The 20074-nt window shown below is 41.4% G+C and overlaps 1 protein-coding gene across 1 annotated transcript in view; it reads right to left on the bottom strand.

The window, feature by feature from the left end:
• Positions 1-20074, bottom strand: part of LOC103773358 (calcitonin receptor-like) — a gene marked incomplete at its 5' end in the record, with an annotated part of 46626 nt that overhangs the window by 13615 nt on the left and 12937 nt on the right. Inside the window, 3 exon segments of the mRNA XM_008940724.1 lie at positions 2022-2088; positions 2191-2251; positions 7041-7194. Of these exon segments, the coding sequence (XP_008938972.1) occupies positions 2022-2088; positions 2191-2251; positions 7041-7194 (282 nt within the window).

The following is a 20074-nucleotide window of genomic DNA, read 5'->3' as shown; positions in this document are numbered from 1 at the left end:
CATTTTTATATATAAAGTTTAAACAGGATGGACAAATTGTTCCCTATGAGTAACCATGTCTCACTTCTGAGTCTGAAGGTCACCTATGTATCTTGCTTCAGCTTGCACTGAAGATGTCTGCAGCCAGATGAGACAAATCCCCCATGTCCTTGGGCATATGAGACCTACAAGAGCCATACAACTTCTCTGACGAATATGTTCCAGCTTATGTTGGCCAATACTTCAGCATTGTATCTGAGCAGGGGGGGTAAGGCTGCCCTTGAGAAAAACCTAGGCTACCCCTTGCCTCCACCAGACTGTATGGACCTCATGGTATACTACCCACAGTAAAATAATAACACTTGCTGGCTCACGGCAGAAACACCAGACACTTCAGAAAGTTTTGCCCTTGACCCTTACAGTCAGCAATGCCAAATAGCTCAGCATCTCACCTCCTCAGTCATTTCTGGAAACCTGATTCCAGCTGTGGGTCACTTGCATACAGAAACCCACTCCCAGCCCTGTCTCCACAGAGAGCTCCTTGCAGGATGTGCTGAGAGCCTGTGGAGGAACGAGGAGGGCAGACCCAGGCTGATAATGAGCCAAGTGCATACCCTGGGGGACATCCCAGGTATCATAGACTGTCTCTCTCTCTCTCTCTCTCCCTCTCTCTCTCTCTCTCTCCAGTGTACCCAGATCACTCTCTTCCATTCTGTTACAGTAATATCAGGCACCTATGCTGTGGAACTTCAATAGGCTTTTTCTTCAGATGATTTTTAAAAATAAGCACCTAAGTTGCATCACTTAGATGTTTTGGTAGCCTAAATTCCATAGATATGAGCAATTTCAGTTCAGTCTTTCAGAACACTAAAACATGAATGAGTAAGCTTTGGTAAAGCATTTCATCACTCCTTAACTACTGAGAGACCTTTCAACTGTTTTACATTTGCGCTCTACTGGAAAAAAAAAGTAATAATAAATGACCTCTGAGGTCCCATTCAGCATTAAGTCTAAACATTATTCTCCATCCTACTCTGATTTCACTCACTCTGCTTAACCTTCACTTTTAGAATTTCAGGAAGTAACAGTGTAAAGTAGAAAAAAAACTTTACAAAGGTAAAAATCCTCAGCTCTTCTAAGTCAGTTTGTCACTATGATTTTTTTGTAGCACATCATGTAGGATGTTCTGTAGACATTGACATCTTCACAAGAAAAATAAGATGGGAAATGGCATAAGCTCAATCCAGAAGTTACAATGCCCTATTCTGAAAACAGTTAAAGATTGTTCTTCTTCCATAAAATACAATCCTTCCTTTTTTTTTTTTTTTTTTTTTTCATCTATTAGATGGAAGGTTGTTTCTTTATTCAAAGGTGTTACCAGTATTCACTGCCCAACTGTTTGATCTCTGAGGTAATTACTGCAGGTACACCCAGGCAGATATTTGCAAGCAAGAGACAGCTCAAAAGCTGAAAGTGCAACTTAGGTTATGTACTGAGGTGAGTTTGGGGCATGGGTTGAATCAACCCCTTTCTGCGCCTTTCAGTAAGGTCACGGTTACACTGGTATGCAAGATGCGGTATGTATATACATTGCTTAGCTGAACTTTAAATCTTGACCTCCTATTCAGACAGCCCAGCCCAGTCCCTTCCCTAGACTATTTAATCTCCCTGCCTTTGGACCATACCAGTTCAACTCACCAAGAGCGACCAGCCTGCACTCGGCCCACTCCAGCTACAGCACATCTAAGAGCTTCATTGACATCACACAAAGAAGTTACTCTGGGAGAGTGACCACCCTGGTTTTAAAAAGCAGTTGCTGATTCCGTTTGCCTCAAAATTTGACTCTTCACTGGGAGGTCCCTTTACAGGTTTAATTTTGAAAAGTATTGAGAAATTGTCCTGGTAACACTGAGTAAAGAAAACCTCTATCTACTTCTGAATTTTGAGCAAAATACATAAAAGCACCGAAGCTTCCATTCTGTACAGGTTAGCAATATTTCTAAAATAATTATTTAACTGTTGATAGTAAACAATATTCTTACCAATAAAGCTGCCATTACAGGTCCATGAACAATATAGAGCAAGTGTGTGTCAACGCTCATCCAGCAGCTGGAGAGGAAACACACCATTAAAATTTATTATTAAATCAAATAAAATGTGTTATACAGTTAAATCATGCTAAGTTCCTTCAAAAGAAGACATGCTACTCACTTGTCATTGAAGTATTTGGCTCTTGCAACAGCATGAATAGATGCTGGCACTAAAGGAAACCCTGAAATGATTAAAGTTAGATCAGTCTTCGTATTTTTTTAAGCTTGTATTTCATGTGTCACACATACTAGCAAGTCTCTTATCCACAAAAAAACTTGTATGTGGAATTACAGCTTTCAGGAAAGAACTGCAATCCTGTCAAACTTGGGTCTCTAGCATTACACTGATGGTGAGATGTAAAAGGGAAAAATGTTCAAGGTAGGACAAAAGGAGACACAAAGCCGATGGGCCATGACCTGCTGGGATGCCACAAGGTTACTGCCAGGCTCCCCTGTGCTTCTGTGGCTTGTGTGGGGAAGGGTGTGAGCAAGCAGTGTGGGAAGGGTGCAAGGATCATTCGGTTCTCAGTGGAGTATTCCCTTGGGAAACCAGGGACACTGGTTAAAACCACGTAAGTCACCACTGAGCAAGAGAGAGGCACATTAACTTGCATGTTAGATTATGGAGCATTAAAAAACAGAGCAAGGAGTTGCTCTCTGGAGCCTATGACAAGAGAAAATGTTTGGAGCCATGAGAGGTTTTTTGGGGATGGGGATATCTGCAGGTTCCCAGTCTCCATGCAGTCAGGCCTACTCCCTGCAGCTTTATCTCATGTGGGAGTGAGCTGTGAATCTCATAAACCCACATCTCCTGACTTACCTGTGAATCATAGAATCACTATGGCTGGAAAGGACCTCTAGGATCATCAAGTCCAACCTCCCTCCCAGCATTTCCCTAACCACTAGACCACAGCCTCAAGTGCTACCTCTATTTGTTTTTTGAACACCCTCAGGGATGGTGACTCCACCACCTCCTTGGGCAGCCTGTTCCAGTGCCTAACCACTCTCTCAGTGAAGAAATTCTTTCTAATAGCCAATCAAAACTTCCCTTGGCACAACTTGAGGCTATTTCCTCTAGTCCTGTCATCAATAATTTTGGAGAAGATACCAATATCAGCCACTGCTCTGACAGGGAGCTGATTGGAAAAAATCTGCACCGAGCCAAAGGCTTGGGAACTATGTTATGCTTAAACTGGAAATCTCAAATTCTTATTTCCAGCCTGACATTAAGAGTGACAATCTGGTCCACTTCTGTCTATCTTCCTTTAGCTTGCTTCTATGTTGTGTCCCTGTCTAACAGGCTCGAAACCTTGAACTGGGGAGTCTGCAGTATAATACTGACCCCAGTTTGTACAACCTTGCACATACAGACAGCTGGCCAGTAGGGGAATGATCTACTGCCTTGCCTGCCCTGTGCAGAGAGCTTTGTGGCCACCTTTGGTGTTACTGGTGCCTGTTTTCTATAAATCATAGATATTTCTTCTGAGCTTTGGATATTCTATTATTATAAATAAAAAGTACAGAGGTATAGGCCAGCCAATAGCTGGAGTAAGAAAAAGGTCAAAAAAGTAAGTAGGACACTGATGCCTCCAGGTATCTTTAAGCAACAGCTACTTACTCTACTGCCCAAAGAAGTTCTTATTGCAGTCTACCTTGGGAAGACAATGCAGGGGTGGGAGAAAAAAATGGATTGCCTTCTTCTTTATATATTGTTAGAAAATGATTACATGGCCTCTGGCTGCAGAATGCCTTTTTTTTGGGTGATGATGCATGGCAGAACAACAAAAAGCTCAGAACAGAATGAAAGGTGCTTCCAACCTCAGGGTGAGTTTATGGGATTGACAGCTTGAGAAAATCATTTTGATTTGGAAATAGAGGAAGTCTAGGCCAGGTTTCTTGTCAGACAGATTGAAGTGCAATTTATAAGGGTCATTTCCAGAATAGCAAAAATTCTTCATTTGAAAGCTCTGGCCTGAACTGTCATGAATAGAGTACTCCACATGATAGCAAGGGACCTTTTTTCTTCTGCTAAATGCATTAGGCCAGAATATTTGGTTCAACAAACTCACAAGCAAATCTTAAGAATGGAATGAAAAGTTTTCATTAGTCAGTTACAGGGTAAGAAGCTCGTGTCGCTGTCTGGCTCAGATTTCTAGCAACAGGCTGGATGAGCTCTTCTGAGGCTAGATTTTATTCTCTTGAAAAGGCTGAAACACAAAGAGTTAATGAGACATGGAGCACCTAGGTCTTTTTGGTCTTGGTGGTACAATATGTATCACTCCAGCAGTCCCACCAACATGTGGAGAGCAGTGAGCAACATGGTAAAGGTCTTACCCCAGTCATCCTGGGAAAAGGTATGACATATCCCTTTAGGCCATGCCAGGTCCTTTACAGCATAAACTGGCAGTCATGTTTAATTTTATTTCCAGTTGAATTTAAAAGGCACTCTGTTTCAGCACTGTCCAAATAAATGATTCCCTTTTCACTTTTATGTGGATGAAGATGCCTGAAGCAGCCAGACAGAATGGACTGTGGCTGGATGAACACATTTGATACTGTTTTCTTGCCCTTCCTAACGGTGATTTCCTGACCCAGTGAAACAATAACAACTAAGAAATGCCATCCCCAACAGCAGTTCCCAGAGAAGGGGTCACCTGAAGGCATCAGCCTTGAAATACATCTGTCCATGTCAGATTCCATTCAGTCATCTCAAAACTGTTGTAGAAGTGTTTTACATTTGTTTGGATTTTTATTTTTCTTATAAAGCTATTTTACAAAAGTCATTAATGATTTTTCAAAATAAAATAATCTAGATCTTCTTGCATAGGGCTTAGTTATAACAATGAATAATGAGTAACTTCATCTTGTGATGTACATTTGCCTTGATCTTTTGGGACATGGTTTAATGGTGATTGTAGTGTTGGGTGATAGTTGGACATGATGATCTTAAGGGTATTTTGCAACTTGAATGATTCTATGATTCTTTTGAATTGTAATTCTGAGCACAACCTGCTCTTGTTGCTCTGCATTGGTCTTTGAAGGACTGGATCTCTCTCCATTGAGTAACATAGCCGCATGTCTGAAGTAGGACTGTGTGACTAATACTTCTGGAATCAGTGGAATGATACTATGTGAACTTAAGGGGTGGCCAGATAGTCCCAATTAGATCTTTTTGCTACTAATGATATTTACATTAGCTAGGAGGTGCTAAGATAATCATTAGCTTTTGTGGAAGTATTAATCTAGTTTCACTAAAAAGGCTGCAGACTTCAGTCAGGCATTGTGTCCATTTTTATGAACCTTCTCCTTCTCAAGATATCGTCATTATTACCACAACCACCACTTTTTTTTTTGGACAGAGCTGCAGACACTGATGAGTATCTCATCAGATAGCTCCACTGAATTACCCACCATGACGCTAGTGCCGTTCTCAGCAATATTACAGCTAGCTCATAAGCTTTCACTGCAGGCTAGCTGTCCCAGTTGCACTAAATTACACTGCCTAGATTCATTTGTCACCTGAAAAAAATATGTTTATGATAACTTCCCTTTTTGCATAATTGGATATGCAATAACACTATTTTGGGAAAGTTTATGCTGCAGGACATGAAAATGAGAAAAGCTTTATCTGGAAGGAAATGTTTAAAATGACTCTTCACACAGAGTTGCTGTTTCAAAAGCAAAGCCCTATCAGAATTTTATATCTATTCAAATATTCTGAACTATGAAAACTTTGTGGTAGCACAGTTGCTTGCTCCAAGGGGACTCAGCTATTTGCATAGACAAAGTCCAGAAACCTTGACTCAATTTAGGGTTCTTCAGGATGGTTTGCTCCATTTAAGAGCTGATAATGTTCCACATACTTTTATTTGGAAGAGCATGATAGGCCCCTCTCTTCTCAGAAAAGATGTCATTCTCATAAGAAAAAAGTGTATGATACCATTGTCATAAAAAATAAAAAAAAGAAAGAAACTGTTACCTGGCACTACAATCCATATAAACTAGGAAATTATGCTAATTTTCTGGGTACCTAATGGAGGTATCCAGAGAGCACCAAGTCTTGTACTGTAAGAGAAAAGTGAGTTACCAGGCTCTTAAATGCAAATCCAGCTAGGGGAAGGACAATTTTCCACTTCGCTGTTATGGCATATTTAGGACCTGATATTGGATATTTAACTAGTGGCTGAAGTCAGAGTTTTAAAGTTTTTCATAACTTTCAGATCTGAGTCATTTTTCTCTGATCTAATTAACTCCTAATTTTTATCTGTTTAAGCAACAGGGCTTTTTTTTTTTTTTTTTTTTTTTTTAATTTCCCCCTAGTAAATGAAATAATGTTGCAAAAGAAAGGAACGGTGAAATATTGCCCAGCTTGATTGAATAGATATCAAATGATATCTATTGGCGCCTGTGGAGGAGGAGATAGACATTTAGATCAAGATGACCATCCTTGAGTTTATCAGTAATGACAAGTGTTACTTCTGAGTAAACTAGCCTCATTATAATACTAAAAATCACACCCACAGGGCAAGAGACCCTTATCCAGGTGAAAGCCCTGACTCATAGAGCATGACTCACAGTACAAATAAGTCTGGTGTAATCATATGCAAATTACTAACCAATCATTGTTGGTGGTAAGTTCTTGAAAATTAACTGATAATTTTGTGTATAAAAGAAGCTCTGAAAAGCATACTGGCTTTGTGGGAGGACCTCCAGCACCCAAACTTCTGCAACTTTGTAATAAACAATATCTTGTGTTAGTGTGTGAGATCGGCTCTTTGAACACCAGGTACTAGACCTTGTTTTGGGACATCTAGTCTTAGCCATATAAATGCACTCAAATTCAGGATCCAGGAACTCAGTCTTAAGCTATGATCTAGTGGTATAAACACAACAATCCAGGTGCATAAGTGCTAGAAGAATTCAAACACCTGAAAGAATTGACCATCTTGCTACAAATTATAACGTACATACCCCAGCCCAAAAGGTAATACCAGTGCAAACGCTGCTCTTCAGCAAACACTGCCACCACAATTAGCGTGTGAAGATAAATGCCTTCGCAGAGCATCCAGAAGTAGTTGCAGCCCAACATGTACTGATGGAAGAACTGCAGGACTTTGCAGCTTACCTGTGAGACAAATGTGATAATGTCACACACTAGACCAACATTTTGCATTTAAGAAGACAAAGACAAATGTTACTGCTAGGCTTCTTCTGCTGACCAATTGACCAGCATAGGATAGTATCATTAACGTCCAAACCAGCAACCAAAGTCCTCCCTCCACTCTTAAATCATACACCAGAGATCCAAGGTTGCAAACCACTGCAGGGATAAATAGACGAATGTACTCACTCACAACACATTATGTGAAGAATGGAGTGAGCTAACCCCAGAACCACACCATGGTAGATGGAACCAGCCAAACAAGGAGTCCCATTATGTAGTAGTTCCCCGGAGAGAGACTCATCATCTTGCCCCACCATTCTGGGAACTCCACTTGCTATGAAGACTCAGGAAGCTCTTAGAATAACCAGACTCCCAACACAGCATATACACAATATAAACAGACCTCCTAACCCCAAGGCAAGCACAGTCAGCTCTCATAGAGGTGGCTTTTTGCCTCACCTCCAAGTTAATGTGGAAGGCAGGAGAGCCTGGTGATGATCTTCTAATCAGTTCCCACCCAAGGCTGGCCAGACCCTGGGTGAAAAGCAATCAGGGAGGTCTTTCTTGCCTGGCTGTGGACATCATCCATATGCCAGCCCTCATCCAGGGCTGGGGGTTTAACCTCAGCACTTCATAGGCTATAAGAAAGCAAATTAGAACAAAAATCTCCAGCTCTTGCTGGGTTTGTTCAGCACCTATCAGTGACAGGGATTTTAAACTTTTATAAATGAAATGAATGGAACCGTCTTCATGATATAGAAAAATATGTATAACAGCATTCAAAAAAGTACTATATAACAAAAAATCCCCTCAGAAGTCAGTAATTGGACGTCTTCTAGAACTGAAACAAGTAACTTGTTCCAGGCATACAAGAAAGGCTGTGAAGAAGACAGTAACTTAGAGCTACAGTTCAGGGAATTTCTTGTACTTTTGTTTTCTAAGGTTTGTTCAGCTCTCCTATTTGAGCTAGAGTCACCTTCTCTTTAAACTGCATCCAGCTCTGAACTCGCTCCTTCAGGAAGGGTAAGTGTGTTGAGTGTGGGTGCGGTTGGGTACCAGGGATACTGGCTCCACCTCTCAGCGAGAAGAGAGTTTTACTTTTTATCCGAATAACAAAGCGACACATGGAACTAAACAGATCCGGAGGAGCTGGGAAGTGGCTCCCTCCTGCGGTTCAGATGGGGTTGCAGACATAGACCTTGGCAAGAGACTGGGGTTTCGAGGTGCTGGCAAGCAGTAGCCAGGTGGTGGAGGTAAGCCAGGTGGTGGAGGAGGTGGTGGTAAGTGTGTTGTGTTCACTACTAGAAAGACAGCTGATGTGGGACAATGCTGTTCCTATTCTGAGAGGATCTCATGTCTATCCACCTCCTTGGAGAGGGCGGTGAGGTTCTCCACATGGTCTTCCATGCCACTGGCACCCAGAAGGGCCAGGAGGAATGGGAGGGTGTTGCTGTGATGGCAGAGATCTATGGCTCCTGCGGGAGCATCACAGGCTACTCAGAAATCTGAGGTCACAGCAGTGATGGCACAGTGATGATCAACATCTGTGGCCACAGGAAAATACTCATTTTCCTTAACTTCTGCAGATGTTTTCTAATATGACTACCTAGGCTGTAAGAGATGTCATTAGGACTTACTTGTCTCTTTAAAGAGACATTTTGGCAGTTGAGTAAGTAGAGGACTGCATGCTCTGTGTCCATCTGGGCTGTGCCTCTGGACCAGAAAAGCTTGCCAACCATTCACTGCACCACCTTCTGTTGCTGGAAAACACTTCCAAAGCAATTGCTTGAACATGTGCATTTAGTTCTGTTTCAATACTTGCAGTGCAGCTTAGTGCTCACCAAAATATAGGATTATTGTTAGGTTAGGATTTTGGATTCTGACAAGATTAGCTTGAAGGGCTGATTCTTATTTTTGGTGATTCATTTTTTCTGCTCACCATGCAGGGCAGAGCAGACAGTCATATTTTTTTTCCACACCATGTCTGAACAGTTCATATGAAGTATGCCCAAAAAAGGTTGTATAGTGGTTTGAAAAAAAAAAGAAAAACTTAAGAAGTATTTGCTCCTTTTCTGTCAAATGTGTTCATTTAGGTTCTTAAATCATCCTTGGACTATTTTTCATAGTGCTGGGTCAGTATGTTTCTTGCCCTGTTCTCAGCCTCCCAGCTGGCAGCTGGCCTTTCTCTCTTCTCCCTTTATGGATCACCTGTCCCCTCAAGGACTGCCTTCACTGACAGGCACTTCCCAAAGGCTCCACACATATTCAAGTGGCACCCTCCCTGACATCAGCCAGATACTCTGGTCTTTAAAAAGTCAGCAATCTTTCTGAGCCATCACAGCAGTTTTACAGACAGGTCTGACAAAAACTGCTGCATCCCAGGTTTGGGCTGGGCCAGCCCCATGCTCCCTTGTGATGTCATGAAGGAGCTACAGGTCAGGTCAACCCACGAGCTCCACATGGACATCAAGCCATTGACCACAACTCTTTGAGTGTGGCCACCCAACCATTTCCTTATCTTATACCTATCTTTTAGAGTAATGACCATGCAGACAGCTCATGACTCTTCAGGAATTTAATCACTTCCTCTGCAGTAAGAATACCATTGACAAATCATGAAGTATGGCTGTGGTTGGTACTCAGATCCATATCACTTTAATTTGAGAATGAAGCTGAAGAATGTAGCATAAAGAGTTTAAGCACAATAATGCATTGAGATGAAGTATGTTAAATTCATATTAATCAAACTAGAACAAAAATCAGTCTGCTTTGTATGAGCTAACAAATGCAGCATATTTCATCTATGGCTAAGTGATGCAGTGGAAGTATTGTCCTGCAATAAAAAGAGTGTGTTTCTCTTAGCTCAGAGCAAATAAAAGAGAAGAACTTGTTAGTGATGATAACCACATTCATGCATGGTACAAATAAAACATAACAAATGTAACCAACATCTCCATGTACATTAGTCTTAGCTGGGAAAATTGCAGAACTAGTAAATTTTATGAAGCATTTATTCTTACAGAAACAGCTACAATAAAACCACAACATTTCACAGAAGCAAATCTTCTGCCAATTTCATGCTTGATAAGTGGCTGATTTTTAACAATGAGACAAAAAAGGTCTGGGGTGTTGTCTTCTGCTGAAGTCAGATCTACGTTTTGTTGCAAGCTCTTTGAGGCAGAGGCTCTGTCCTTGTCATGTCTCATACAGTAGGCATCACAGTTAAGCCTAGGGCTCAAGGGATGTGTGTGGGCACACATCACAGCCAGCGCCTTCCCACCATGAAGGAGAGTAACATGTCATGAGCTCTCAATCTGTGGGTGTGCAGGTGACTGAGGCTGGTGGGTTTTAATTCATTAGCTGGGCAGGCTGAGAGGAAAAGAGTTGGTCCTTTCTAGCGCAGGCCACTAACTTGCTCAGGCTGGTGTGCCTGTCTGCTAAGCAAAGGCATAAACAATTGCTCCTCTTTTGAGCCTGGAGACAGACGGCATTGCACTTCACAGGTTGGTGGCTATCATAGAGTCAGGGAAAGTGTCATACGATTAACAGGAAAGCCTCCAAAGCCAGGTATCCACCTAAGAAAGCAGCTCCTTTGTGTCTCTGGGAGGATGGCCAAGAATCAATCCTTTTTTTTTTTTTTCAGAATGCAACCTGGTAAGAAACTTAGTCTGTGATCTGCTACTTGTTCTCACCACACTGGTGAACACAAAAGCTGAGGGAAGTTCTTTACAGATCTGCAGGAGAGTAACAGAGGAAAAAAACTTTATTGTTTAATTTTCCTTCCTCATGAAAGCAACCTGCAATGGCCTCAAATTCTGGCTAACTTCTCAGAGGCAAAAGGCGTCAATAGGAATACAATCAGTCCTATTCTCCTCTCTTGCAAATCTTGCTAAGAGTCATATAACTCTTGTAAACATCTCAGTTGTGATATGTAATAAAAGCACTTCAAAAGGATGCTGGAACCATTTCACAAAGAAGAAATAAAGTAATTTCTTCTCCTTTTACAAGAAAGAGATAAAGCTGGTGTCTATGATATTTTGCAGGATATATTGTTGTATCATAAATACTGTTAATGTTCCAGTCCTGTCAAAGGAGTCACAGCATTCCATCTGCCTACACAGGACCCTGCAATTGTTCTGTAATGTAACTCTCCTCAGCTAATCCAGCAGCCTCTCATGGCAGGTACTTTTCATCTCTCTGTTAAGGCTCTGCTCCATTATCATTCAATAGCTTATGGTTGGAAAGCTGAAGCATTATTTACCATTGCTACCCATTAGGGCAAATCAAACCCAACCATTCAGATTACATAAAAAACCCAGATTGCTATCTTCAACAATAATAACAAAATGTAATGTGAAATAAACTGCTAATTGTTTTCGAGCAGGTCTTCCTAGTAATTCAATCAGAGTAAAAGGACTAACTCAGTTTTGGCACAGGAAAGTAGTACAGATTCCTGTGTGTCCCTGTTCCTGTTAGGCTTTCCTGGGTGGAGGGGCTCAGGCTGGCAAGTTAAGAGGTATGTGTTTTACACTAGTCCTTTCCAGCCTGCTCTGTGGAAAACAAGATAGCCATGGGATAACCCCTCAGTGTGTATAACAAAGCCTCTTTCCAAATGCTCACTATCCATCAAAATGCCTCTGACTGACATTTCAAATAAATTGCTAAGAATAGGCCAACAAAGATTATCAATTTTAAACCAAGCCAGACATATGGGCCACCACTACAGCTGTGGACTTCTTTGTTTAAGGGAAATAAACGTATTTGACCTTATTAATCTGGTTTCTCTTTACTGCCGTGAACCTCTCCAGTGCACAGCAGCAACGGAACCTCCTTGAGGAGAGTTTGTACTGCTGGCCACGGAGGCCAGACATGATTTATTCAAATTCAGTTTGAAGGCAATATAATATATTGTGAGATATTCTTAACTTAGCGTTTTAAACAAGTAACTTGAAGTTTGACTACTGATCTGCCTTACATGTTTGGTTTTCTTTTTTTCTGGCTGTTAGAACAATAGTCTATGAAAATATTCTTAAATTCCAAGTATCCATATGTTAAACAAGCAATAAAAGGACTTTCCAAATCAATATGGTGCTAGGTATTGTAGCTGTAAATCACTGGCTATCAGAACGTCATACCATTATACAATATATCTGCCGTGAGTCATCCATTAAATTGTGTTCCAGTCAGAAACCTGGCACACGGGGGCTGGGGCTAAGGGTAATGTTTTAATATACTTTTAAACCATTTACAGAACAAAATGTACACAGTTGTTCAGAGGGATCCCAGGTTTTGTGTTCAAAGAAAGCAAAATATGAAATTAAACAGCAAAGGATATTTTTAACAGCATCTGTGCCCATATCTATGCTATAGCAAAGCAGACAGCCCAGAATTAGGCATTCTGGACAGGAATTATTAGGGCCAAATTCACATATCCTTGAGTCCTGGCTGCCATAGCAATTGCCCTCCCTGGGCTGTAGCTTTGAAGTCTGCATGGTGCTGCACTGGTGTGAGCTCCCGTGGGGTTTCTGTAGCACATCCAGCACTGCCTGGATGTGGTGGCCCCCGGCTCCTCACCCATGGGGTGCACCATGGTACATGGCACACAAGGTGCACAGCAGAACAAAATGCACCCCTGTCATGTCTGATAGGTTTTATTAGTTTGGTTTCTGAGCTGGGATTTCTGGAGGGAGGCAGCTTTTCAGAAAGGCATTCTAAGTATCAGCCTGACTGATGAAGGACGGCAGAGAGGCCATCAGAGAGGGGCCCTGAGGAGGAAAAAACACAGTCAAGGTAGCCTAAGAAAATAGTACAGGAACTGCTCAACCTGGTGTTCATGTGGGTTGGAAACAGACTCAGAGTGCTCACAAGATCTGCTGCCATCTTCTCCCAGTGGTGGAAGGTAATCCCCAATGAAAAGTGGTAAGAGCTTCAGTTATTCCAGGCACCTTATTTTCTCCATCACAACTCTGCAAGAGTCACCAGGCACAGAAGGCTGGGACAAGGCAGAGGCTACTCCAGCATATATTCATGCAATGCCTTGGCTGATTTTACAGCCATACCTGAGCTCTGGGCCACGTTGCCATGCCCTGACCCAGGCTAGTTTAAACCGACATGGAATATATCTAACAGCTGACTGTACTTATGCTTACATTTCAGGTGTAAGATCAAGAGTTGCAAAGGCTTTTCCTATGGACTAGGTACACATATGGATAAAACCACTCCATGATTCAGTTAAATGCTCCAGGGATTTTCTAATGATACAGCTGGGATTTGTGAGACTAAATAGGAGACACAGGTAAATGTGTCTCCTGTAGTCAAAAGATAATGAGCCAATGGAGGTGATGGAGATTACAGCAAAAAATACCTAATCCTACAGGAAAGAGATAAAATAAGTCAGATGGATAGTACCCCGAATATGCCTTTGTCTATCTTTAGCTATAAGAAGAGTGTGGGACAACTAGTTCAGCTGTATGTATCTACAAAACAGGTGTCCAAATGTGAGACATATCTGACCTTAAATGGCAGGTTTCCAAATGTGAGACACATCTGACCTTAAATGGCAGTGGTATTTTAACTCTCTAGATGAACTCAGACTCTGCGCAGTGCCTTTTCTGGAGTCATGTGCTGCCCCAGGAAGCCCTCGACCCGTTAAAGGACATTAAGCCAAGGGGACACCAGGAAATTCAGAAAACAGTCAGTTGAGTGTAGTCAACCATAATCATAGAATCATAGAATCCTTTAGGTTGGAAGTGACCTTTAAGATCATCAAGTCCAACCATATCTGTTCAGAAGGTGAGGAAAGGAGCTTAATTCATCCAAATAACTAACCTATTAGTGGTTCATAGCTCATTCTGCTGACTGAAGCAAAAGGCCATGTACATATGCCTCTGTTTTTTTTCCTCCTGCAGGAAGTCATTACTGTTTCTCCTCTCATGCTCTTGCCTCACGTGCTTGGCTGTCATCTGTAAGGACACTTTGACACCCTTTCATTTACTTCTCTTCTGTTTCAGGCTATTTCTGTTTGGTCTTAAATACCTTCAAGAGGAGCAGGGTGGCTGGGTCATGACTGAAAACAGGCAATAATATAGGTCTGCACAGCAGTCACCACAGGGCAATGAAATAGCATGGATGGTACTCACCTCACTTAACCTGAATATCTGACTTTGTGGTATACATGTGTAGATTGGCTAGTCCCTGGAAAGGAATGAGCACTCTGCCTTTAATTCACCTGACCTATTTTAGCCACCTGCATTAGAGTGAAGTGAATGGCCTCCTGGCATCAGAGACAGCTGCCTGCACTGGGAGGCCTTGTGTAGAAAGCACAGGATAAGAAGTTCACTAGAGGATGCTTTGTCCATACAGCGTAGCACAGAATCCACCAAAAAGGTAACTGTTAGCATTTGCACTTGTTGATTTGACATTTAATAGGTTACTACTTGGCATTTTTCCATGACTGTGTTTTTAGGGGCTTATGACACGTCATCTATTTATCTTCCAGTCTATCAAAAGCATAAGAGACAGTGGAACTGATAGAAATTTATGGTTATCCAGGTCACACTGTACATTTTTGGGCCATCTTAACTTTGTAATTACAAGCCTTTCCCACCTCTCGAGGAAAAACAAAGGGAAAAAATTATAGAAAGCCTCAGAAAAGCATGGAGAATTGAATTTGTGTCAGAACTCAGTCAAGCACAACTGCTTGACTAACAGCCTTTCAGGGGCAACTACAGCTCAGTTTGGAGGGTAAAATAAGCACATCTTTCTTGAGTTATGGTTCTGGAGACATGTAATGAATTTTAGCAAATCTGGAGTGGATTCACTCATTTTGCAGCATGTGCTTTACTATGACAGCCTCATATAAAAACCTCAGTGGCTGCAAAAGGCCACTGTGGCCAGACAGGAGAATTGCAGTTGATAACAACAAAATGAGGGGATGCTGAGATTTTCCTGATTTTGAAAACAGCTGCCCTGGGAGTGTCGACTTGCAGCTGCCACAATGGCAGAGCTTCAGGGTCCAGAGATGGTGCAGGTGCACAACGATCAGCCAGAATGACATGTTAAATTGGACTTTTCACACTTGCAGTTTGGCCTCTGTGCTGGGTATTTGGCCTCTATCCTTGCTGTGGCTGAGTGGATGTCTTTCTCACCTGAGCAGAAAAGATGCAGCCTGAAAACGTGGGAACAAGATCAAAAATCTGATGCCTTCAGTTTTGGGACAACAATGAATTTTGCAGTACAAAGTCCTCTCTGGGATCGCATTTCTGAAGGAAATGGCACTCTGCCATCTAAATAAGAGGCTGTGTATAGGGATCACAGTGCCAAAATGCCATCCACAGGATCTGATAGAAAGTGGGTTATTTTGACATGAAATACCTTGGCATTGGGCTACATGAAAGCTATCATCCCTTCTTTTGTGATGCTGGAACAGTTTTGAGAAACCTTGGTCTGATAATAGGTACTGCTTTAGAAGAAGAGCAATGAACTGCAATGTAGATAGAATAATTCCTGAGGAAAGTAAGATGAGGAAATCTGTTCCAAATAAATACTTATTCTTACACTCTGAAACCTCTTTTTTTTCCCCTTCTTCATGGCAGCTGTTTATTTGATGGTGTCTTTCTGCTGAAGAAAGCAACCATAATAATGTTGTTGGGAAAGCTCAGATCTTTCTCAGAAATGGTGACTGACTGATGGACTTCTTTGCAGCCCACATTCAGTTTTTCTACATAAATCACAAACACTCTTTACAGAAGTGTAATTTATGAATGCTGTGAATGTTCTTTAATCATCCATACTTTATATTCTGGGCATGGCACACCACATCAGATCAGTGAATCTGACATCAGGATTACATGGTACTTTGTTTCTTTTATTACTCTGAGAGTTCTGAGAATGTAAACAAGAATATAAAGACCTTGGGAAAAACGATGGGAATTGCTGCTCTGTTTACTGCCATTTATACCCTGACAGATCTGTCTTGAAATGAATGCAGACACTATTCCAGCCTGAAAACTTGTGAGAAATCTTTGAATATGGCTGGTTCTGAATTCACAACATCCTTTAGTTTGCATTAATCTCAATAACCCTTGTGGGAAGGGAAAGTCTTGATCTTTCCTAGGATGGAAGAAGAGATTCCAATTTACATCTGAATTACTGCAGTGTTACACCAGTGCAACCCAGTGATTTCAATGAGGGTAAAACTGGTGCAGCACAGTCCTGGCACTGTCCATGAGCTTACTGATGGCAAAAACTTCATTTGCAAATGATTCACCAGCATAAAACAAACTCATCCTCTTGAAGGTGAACACATGTTCCTGAACAGAGGTCTCAGTCAGTCACTTGCTGTCTCCAAGTCATGCTGCTGTTTGCTCACAGGCACAGGACACTGTCAGTGATCCCATGTCAGCTGTACCTGGGTGCCAGAGCTGGAGAGCAGGAGATCCCTGTATATCCTGCACAGTACTGTGCCATCTTCCTTGTCCCTGCAGTTTAGCAGAGTGGCACAGGACTGGTGAGGGGGATTCTAGGCAGAAAGTGCTTTTAGAAAGCAAAAATGTTTGAGTTCTGAGGCAGCAGAAAGGCAACGTTTCAAACAGCCAGCTGGACTCTTCATTAGGTGAACTCCTAGGCAAGATGATGACAGCTTTCACAAGAACACTGCCCCTCTCCCACTGCAGAAGATACACTAGAAGACTCAGAAGACATGATCACTAAGCATTGGACAGTAATTCTCTGTTTGAACTTTTGTCTTTGATGGCTTTTGCATTTAGAGGAAACTCTAGAATAGCTTTAAGTCATCTCTTTGGGGCTAAACTGGCTGCAGAGGCCCCTGTAAGTAATCTAGTGGAAGCAGGATGAAAGAACAGATGTAATAAGATGGAAGACTTTGGAGATGCTTTTAGAGTGATAGGAAAGCTCTGGAAATAGTTACATTAATGAAGAACCTAATTAATTTTTTAACAAGAATGGAGCTTCCTGAAGCTCTACCCTGAGCATAATACATGAAACAACTCAGAGGATCAAAGCATCCTTTTCATTTGTGGAGCTTCACCTTTGCTGCTTCTGGGGGGTGTACTGCACCATGGGGACTGGCATGACTACTGAGGCTATCACAGGTCACATGATGCAGCAGTTTTGCTATTTATTTCCACTGGCATCAGCTATAAGCCTCTCATTTGAGAAAAACTATGTTTTAAAGCTTACCATGTTCTGCTAGGCTTCAGAAGTAACTGAAAGCAACAGAAGATGAGAAGATAACATTTACATGGTAAAAAGTCCTAAAATTAACACTATTCCTGAAATGCTGTGAATCTCTTGTTTTCTTGGCTCTCATTCCCTCTCTCTTCCTTTGGGAATGAGTTTACTCACCACTATCATTACCTAAAAATCACAGTAACTACCCTTTACACACTCTTCATCTGCTCAACGTTTTACTTCTGCTGTTTTACTGTGACAGGGAGGAAAACCTAATACATTTGGGTAGTCATGTTTTTCACTTGAATTTGTCAATGGTGAGATTATTTATAGTGTTCTAGTGTCCATGAAGATACCAGATTTTTTACTATTACTACTATCATGGCCTTGCTTTAAAGACTGTAACGCTAGTGGACACCAGCTTTTGTGCTCTCCTCTTGAGCTCACTAATAATGCTGAGTGGGAAGCAGCTTAGTGGTTTCTCCTGAAGGCTTCCAGGAGATGGGTTTCAGGCAGTACAGCTAAACTGACTGCCCTTTGTCATCCTACCTGCCGCTCACAGTGATATCAACTTCTGCAAAATGTTTGGGAAAGGGAAGGGACCATGTGCTCCTGTCATTGGTGCCCATGGAGCTGACCAATTATTCATCTTCTCATTAGCAGAGCTATCCCTCCAGTCATTAGCTGTATCTTCCTTCACACTCATTAGTACTGAGTATTGAAATTACTAGTTTTGTGGAACACAAAAAATTAAAAATACAGAGTTGATGTGCAACACTACATTAGGCAGCAAGAGTTTTACTCATATATCCAGGGTTTTTAATGGAGAATATAATGTGCTATTCACATATCACCTTTCTTCTGTGGGTCAGTCGCACTTAAGAAGGTGACAGAAGATACCCTTTCCTGTAAAATCTGTTCCACTAGTAATATAATTAATGCAGCTGCTACTTCAGATACAACATGCAAAAGAATTAGCTCACGTAACATTTTGTAGTATATGAAAATATGTGTTCATACATGTGTCCTGCTTATTTTTGTTCAAGTATCCCTGAATCTTTTTAATTGCTTCTTTGCTTCTTTCATGGCCACCTGGGCTCACATCTTTCTCTTCCACCATTTCAGATACAGACAAATCCAAGAGAGAGAGAGAGAATTATATAACCAGAAAGCAGGGAAAAAAACCCAAATTAAGATATAGTGAAAAGGTGGCTTGACTTACCATTTTACATGAGCAGAATGATCATAAAAGGGTTTAACTTTGTGCAGCAAACTATATGCGAGCAAGGATGCAGCACAGCCTCTCCTCATGTAAATGATGCTTTGGATTCTCTCACATTTTGTGTCTGGAGGACAGGGAGAATGTGGTTGTCTTGGTGTTAGGGATGAATTTCCTCTCTTGCTGCTCCTGTCTTTTCTCCTTGTTATTTAACAGAAACTTCTTTCTTCTTTCAAAATTACATGGAGCTATTGATATCTCATAAACACATATTCACCGAGTATTTTCCTATGGAATTGCATACTTAAAACATGCTATGAAACTTTAGGCAGGGAAAAAAAAATGCAGGAGCCACGTTTATTATTTTGTAGAATAAATACCACCAGCTTCATCTCTGTATGTGGCCATTACTTAAGGTGTATCACTGACTGCTGGAAATTCCTTCTACACCCTTCATCATTTCTGGATGTACTGGCGGTAGGAGCTACACACACGAGCCTGTCAAGCTCAGAAAATGCACAGGTGGAAGGTGAATAAATGTAGCAAACTACATGAAGTCAGAAGTCATCATAAAATGGACTTAATGAAACAGAGGGTGCAGCAGATATAGAAAAAAAAAAGGTGTAAAGCCTTCATTTGCTCTGTTAATTTGCATTAAAATAAAAATATTATGTAAATTTTGAACATAAATCCTTTACGTCTTCCTATATACTCATAAGGAGATTATATATATTTTCATCACCTGTTAAAAACTTGCCCCTGGCTCTTCATTTTCTTTTCTCAGTCACCTATTTACACGTTTATTATGTTACTCAAATAACAGAATACACTTTTTAGTAATGTCTTGAGACTTTAAGTATATTAACAGGTCACCGCACCTCCTTTTTCTTTCTGCTTTTCTTTTAAGGAAAGGAAATCTAGAATATGACACAAAATCAAGCACTGAGTGTATCTTCATCCTGTACCTGGCCACAGAACAAAAATGGGAGATGCAAGGTCTTCTGGTCCCAAGTTTTGCACCTTGCCCCTAGACAGTAGTTCACTGCTGAGTCAAAGTCATGCAAATCTGGTTTGGAAGAAGAACGGGCTTCGTTCTTCAGTGCAAGTGCTTAGCTAACTAGCTGCATCCAGGCTGGCTAACACAGCTGTATTTGGTAACGTCAGTGGAAGGACACCTCTTGGGCCATTTCCATGACTGTATCCAGCACTAAGGGTCCTCTTCACGTTCCAGCCAGAGATCTGAAAGCTGACTGCATACACGAACCTCTGGGGCTCCACAGCCTCCAAAGGTAACCCCTTAGGTAATTTCTACACTGTCTGTTGCTGTAGCAATGGAGGCTGGGGTTTTATCAGGTGGTGCTGGGCATCTTGGTATCTCTCTTGTAGCTAAGTGGCTCTGCCTCTGAAAGCTTTTTCATTGACTTCACTGGC

The sequence above is a fragment of the Merops nubicus genome, unplaced genomic scaffold, assembly GCF_000691845.1.
Source record: "Merops nubicus isolate BGI_N331 unplaced genomic scaffold, ASM69184v1 scaffold4900, whole genome shotgun sequence".
Classification (NCBI taxonomy): Eukaryota; Metazoa; Chordata; class Aves; order Coraciiformes; family Meropidae; genus Merops; species Merops nubicus.
Note: the sequence above shows the minus strand (reverse complement) of the source record. Positions and strands in the feature narration are given on the sequence as shown.